This window comes from Etheostoma cragini, chromosome 12 (genome assembly GCF_013103735.1).
Source record: "Etheostoma cragini isolate CJK2018 chromosome 12, CSU_Ecrag_1.0, whole genome shotgun sequence".
Taxonomy (NCBI): domain Eukaryota; kingdom Metazoa; phylum Chordata; class Actinopteri; order Perciformes; family Percidae; genus Etheostoma; species Etheostoma cragini.
The window spans coordinates 18,998,747-19,002,312 of NC_048418.1; the positions used below are offsets into that span (position 1 = coordinate 18,998,747).

The 3,566-nt window shown below is 39.4% G+C and overlaps 1 protein-coding gene and 1 long non-coding RNA gene across 7 annotated transcripts in view; one reads left to right on the plus strand and one right to left on the minus strand.

Moving 5' to 3' along the window:
* The window catches only part of crtc1a (CREB regulated transcription coactivator 1a), a 17,969-nt gene that overhangs the window by 10,187 nt on the left and 4,216 nt on the right, over window positions 1-3,566 (plus strand). For 5 of the 6 annotated variants that reach the window (XM_034886824.1, XM_034886825.1, XM_034886826.1 and 2 more), the window contains exon 12: window positions 1,142-1,246. The exons of the other annotated variant lie outside the window; for it this stretch is intronic. In XM_034886824.1, the coding sequence (XP_034742715.1) occupies window positions 1,142-1,246 (105 nt within the window). The remainder of the gene's footprint in view (window positions 1-1,141; window positions 1,247-3,566) is intronic. 6 annotated transcript variants of the gene reach the window in all.
* Window positions 1-3,566, minus strand: part of LOC117953703 — a 5,897-nt gene that overhangs the window by 352 nt on the left and 1,979 nt on the right. Inside the window, exon 2 of the long non-coding RNA XR_004658664.1 lies at window positions 1-1,406. This exon is cut by the window's left edge and continues 352 nt beyond it. This is a non-coding gene — a long non-coding RNA (uncharacterized LOC117953703). The remainder of the gene's footprint in view (window positions 1,407-3,566) is intronic.

The following is a 3,566-nucleotide window of genomic DNA, read 5'->3' on the forward strand; positions in this document are numbered from 1 at the left end:
GGGTGACACATTGCAAGGTTAGATCTAACTTTCTGTTCATTTAACCACAAATACAAAAATCTTTGAACAGTTCTCTAGCCTATGTAGAGATGGTTTTAGATGTTAGCCTCCATTCCTGAGCTGTAGATTTGAGTTCTAAAGCAAAAACACACATAACAAGTTAAAGGAAAAGACTCCATAAAGTTTCTTGACAGTTCAAACAAGTCTGTTCCAGAAATTGTCATTGCACTAGTTTATATACAGTAAGTGTCTAGAGACCTTGAACTGCTTTATCACTTCTCTATCTCATGCTACCAATATTTTGATATCTTATCTATCTATGAATAGATTAGGAATGTGGTGGTTTGACTCCTTGGCTTTGGAGTGATAAGAGATTATCAGTCTTGTTTGATACACCTCTAAATCTGAGTGACTTGATAGTTTATCTGTTATTTATTGTGATAGTAACCATGATTGTTTTTATCCCACAGTTATGGTCGTGGATTGCTCAAGTCAAGTTGATATTGTGATCAGAATATGCACTGCTGTTTTTGTATTAGTGTGTGCAAATATTCTTCTTTTGATTTTGTTGGCTAAGCAGATTAAAAGAGCAGATATGACAGAACAGAGCAAAAAGAGAGACGGTTCTCTGTGATCCTCCAGTTTTACAGTATTGAGTAGTTTAGCTTGGATTGCTTTCAACATTTTTCCTCTCCTAATTAATCCCCTGTAGTTTTCTCTGTTTCTCCCAGATCTGTTTCAGTATTATCAATGCATTGATGTGACATGCTGTGGTACATGGTGTGCACTAATCTAATATATTTTAATTGTATTTCAGCATTTAATGCTAGTATGCTGGCCATTAAAAACAGTGAATCAATATTTTAGTGATTCCTCAGTCAGGGTACCTGCTGTGTATGACTTCCAGCTGATCTGATGCTGCTGGTAAACTGGATACCCTACAGAATACAAGCACCAGGCATAGAAATAGCAAAGCTCTATATCCAGAATGAGCACATTGAAACACACACACACACACACACACACACACACACACACACACACACACACACACACACACACACACACACACACACACACACACACCCCATTAAAGAACATCCTCCATTGTGAATAACTCCAACGTGTCCTCTTGTGTCAGGCCTCCTCCCTTCAACAGTACCGCAGTAGGGTCGGATCCTCTGCCAATCAGTCTCCAACGTCCCCCGTCTCCAATCAAGGCTTCTCACCTGGAGGCTCGCCTCAAGTAAGGGCGTGTGAACCAGCGAGCTGCTGGCTCGCTCTGTTTAAACGTCACCGTCCCCTGCATCGTAGTCCTGTGGTTATCGTTGCCGAATAGGACTCTGTGGCTGCACCCACACCCCCTCCCACCTACAGCTGCTTGTATTGTGTTGACATTAGCAGATCTGGGCAAAGAAAAAACTGAAGTATGTTTGTCAGTTTATCTCAGGCCCTTGAGCAATATATATCAAAACAGGCTATATGCTAGTTACTTACCTGTTTCCATACATTGCTTCTACAAATCTGGAAGGGGGAAAAAGGACAAAGATCATGTTGACAAGACGATCTCCTCACATCAACATGCAGCTGTAGACCTTTTTCACAGCTGACATTTGAATGTGTCATAGCAAGAAATTCACAGGTGTTTTCTCTCAGTTGAAGTTAATACACGCCACCACAAACCTTGTTATTGACTAGACTTGTAAGAAAGTAACATTTATGTAGAGAGCGCTTTTCACAGGTAAAAATCACAAAGGGCTTTACATAAAACATACAAGATAATACATATTAAAACACAGTGCACAATTAAAGTCACAAAGTAAGAGATAGAAAATGAGGTGCAGACACATTTAAAAAGGCAGGTCTTAAACTGATGGTGGTTTTCATGCTATGACATGATAAAAGGAAATCAGGCCTAACATTGTCAAGTCTTTCAGGAAAGATTTGTGAAGATAAAACTAAATACAAAAATAGTACATCACAATTTATATACTGTACATTTTTTAAAACCATGTAATGTATGCAATCTGCTTACAGTAATAGATAGTAACATGAAGTAGTGCCTCCTAGCCTAGATTTGACCAGCAGTCTCTTTAAACACGCCGTGTTATTGATGTGTTGTTATGTAGCTGTGTCCCTGACCTTCCTTTTCTACTGCTTTTGTGGTATTTTTGTCGCATCTCCACTGTTCCCTACCCAGTCTTGCTATATCAGACTCTGTAACTGAGTTTTTTATGTTCATCAGATCTCTGTTTATTGTGGTCTCGCACCAGCTTGGGGATTAAAGGTAGCATGGAAGGGGAAATGGTAATCTTACCCCGGAGCTGCTAATCACTCCCATGGTTGAATCTCAACAAACTGAACGTTGCTTGCAGGGTTGTGCTTTATGAACTAAACACACCCTAGGTAAACATGGATCAGGGTTGTTAGTCTGTGTGGGACACTGTGTAAGCATTTGAGATTTAAAACCCTGGTAAGGCAGTGGTACTGTAACTTGTTAACTTCCAAAGTGTTTTTGGAAAACATGTCTAAATGTACATAATGTTATTCTAGATTCAATAATAGATAAAGAAGAATTTGCTTCTACTGAATTGTAAGTGTGACTGTGTGTTTTTGAGATGCAGAGGAATGTGGCAAGTGAGTGTGTGTACGCATTTTATTTTGACATGTTTGTCCTACTGTTTGCTTACTCAGTTGTGTCCTGAGCTGAAGTGGCTCACTTGTAGTGCTGAGGTTATCCACGGGCTAAAACACAACTGACAGGCTGTGTGCTCTATTGTGCTGCTTTGCCCTGTGGGGACATCTGCAGCACACACAGATAATTTGGTTTTGAACTAGGAGGAGGACGGGCTGAGAATATGATCCAATTACTTGTACATTAAGAGGCCACGGTGAAATAGGAGAATTTTTGTCACAGGTTTAATGAGGACATTCAAATGAAAATCTCCGAAGAGAATTAGCTAGCACTAGATGAGTCAGTGGAGGGAGAAAAAAGTCACAAAGGGGATTATATTTTCAACAATTCCCTTTCTTTCATGTGAATTTCATTCTATTTGACTCGGGTTAATTAAAATACCAAGAGCAGAAGGCAGCAGAGGAAGCTCATATGGAAGGAGCTGCCTTTTCTTATGGAATTGTACTTATTCCTGTAATTAATCTCAAGTCCCTTATGTTGTCATTTGTTTGCTCATTAATTCATGCATTTAGTTAATTATTACCTCCGCAAAGTAGGTTATGTTTTTGCTTTGCTTTTGTTTGTTTGTCTGACAGCAGGATTACAGGAAAACTACAGCCCTGAATTTCACAAAACTTTGTGGAAGGGTGTAGCATTGGCCAAGGAATACCAAATTATGTTTTTAGCAGATCCAAATCATGGCCGGATACACTAATTATTTTTCATTTTGGTTAACTCTTGTGAGATAGGGCATTTGGCCTTGTAAATGGGTCTCTGTTTGAAATACCACTACACCTGCATTTCTCCTCTCTGCTATATATATATATATATATATATACACTCACCGGCCACTTTATTAGGTACCCCATGCTAGTAACGGGTTGGACCCCCT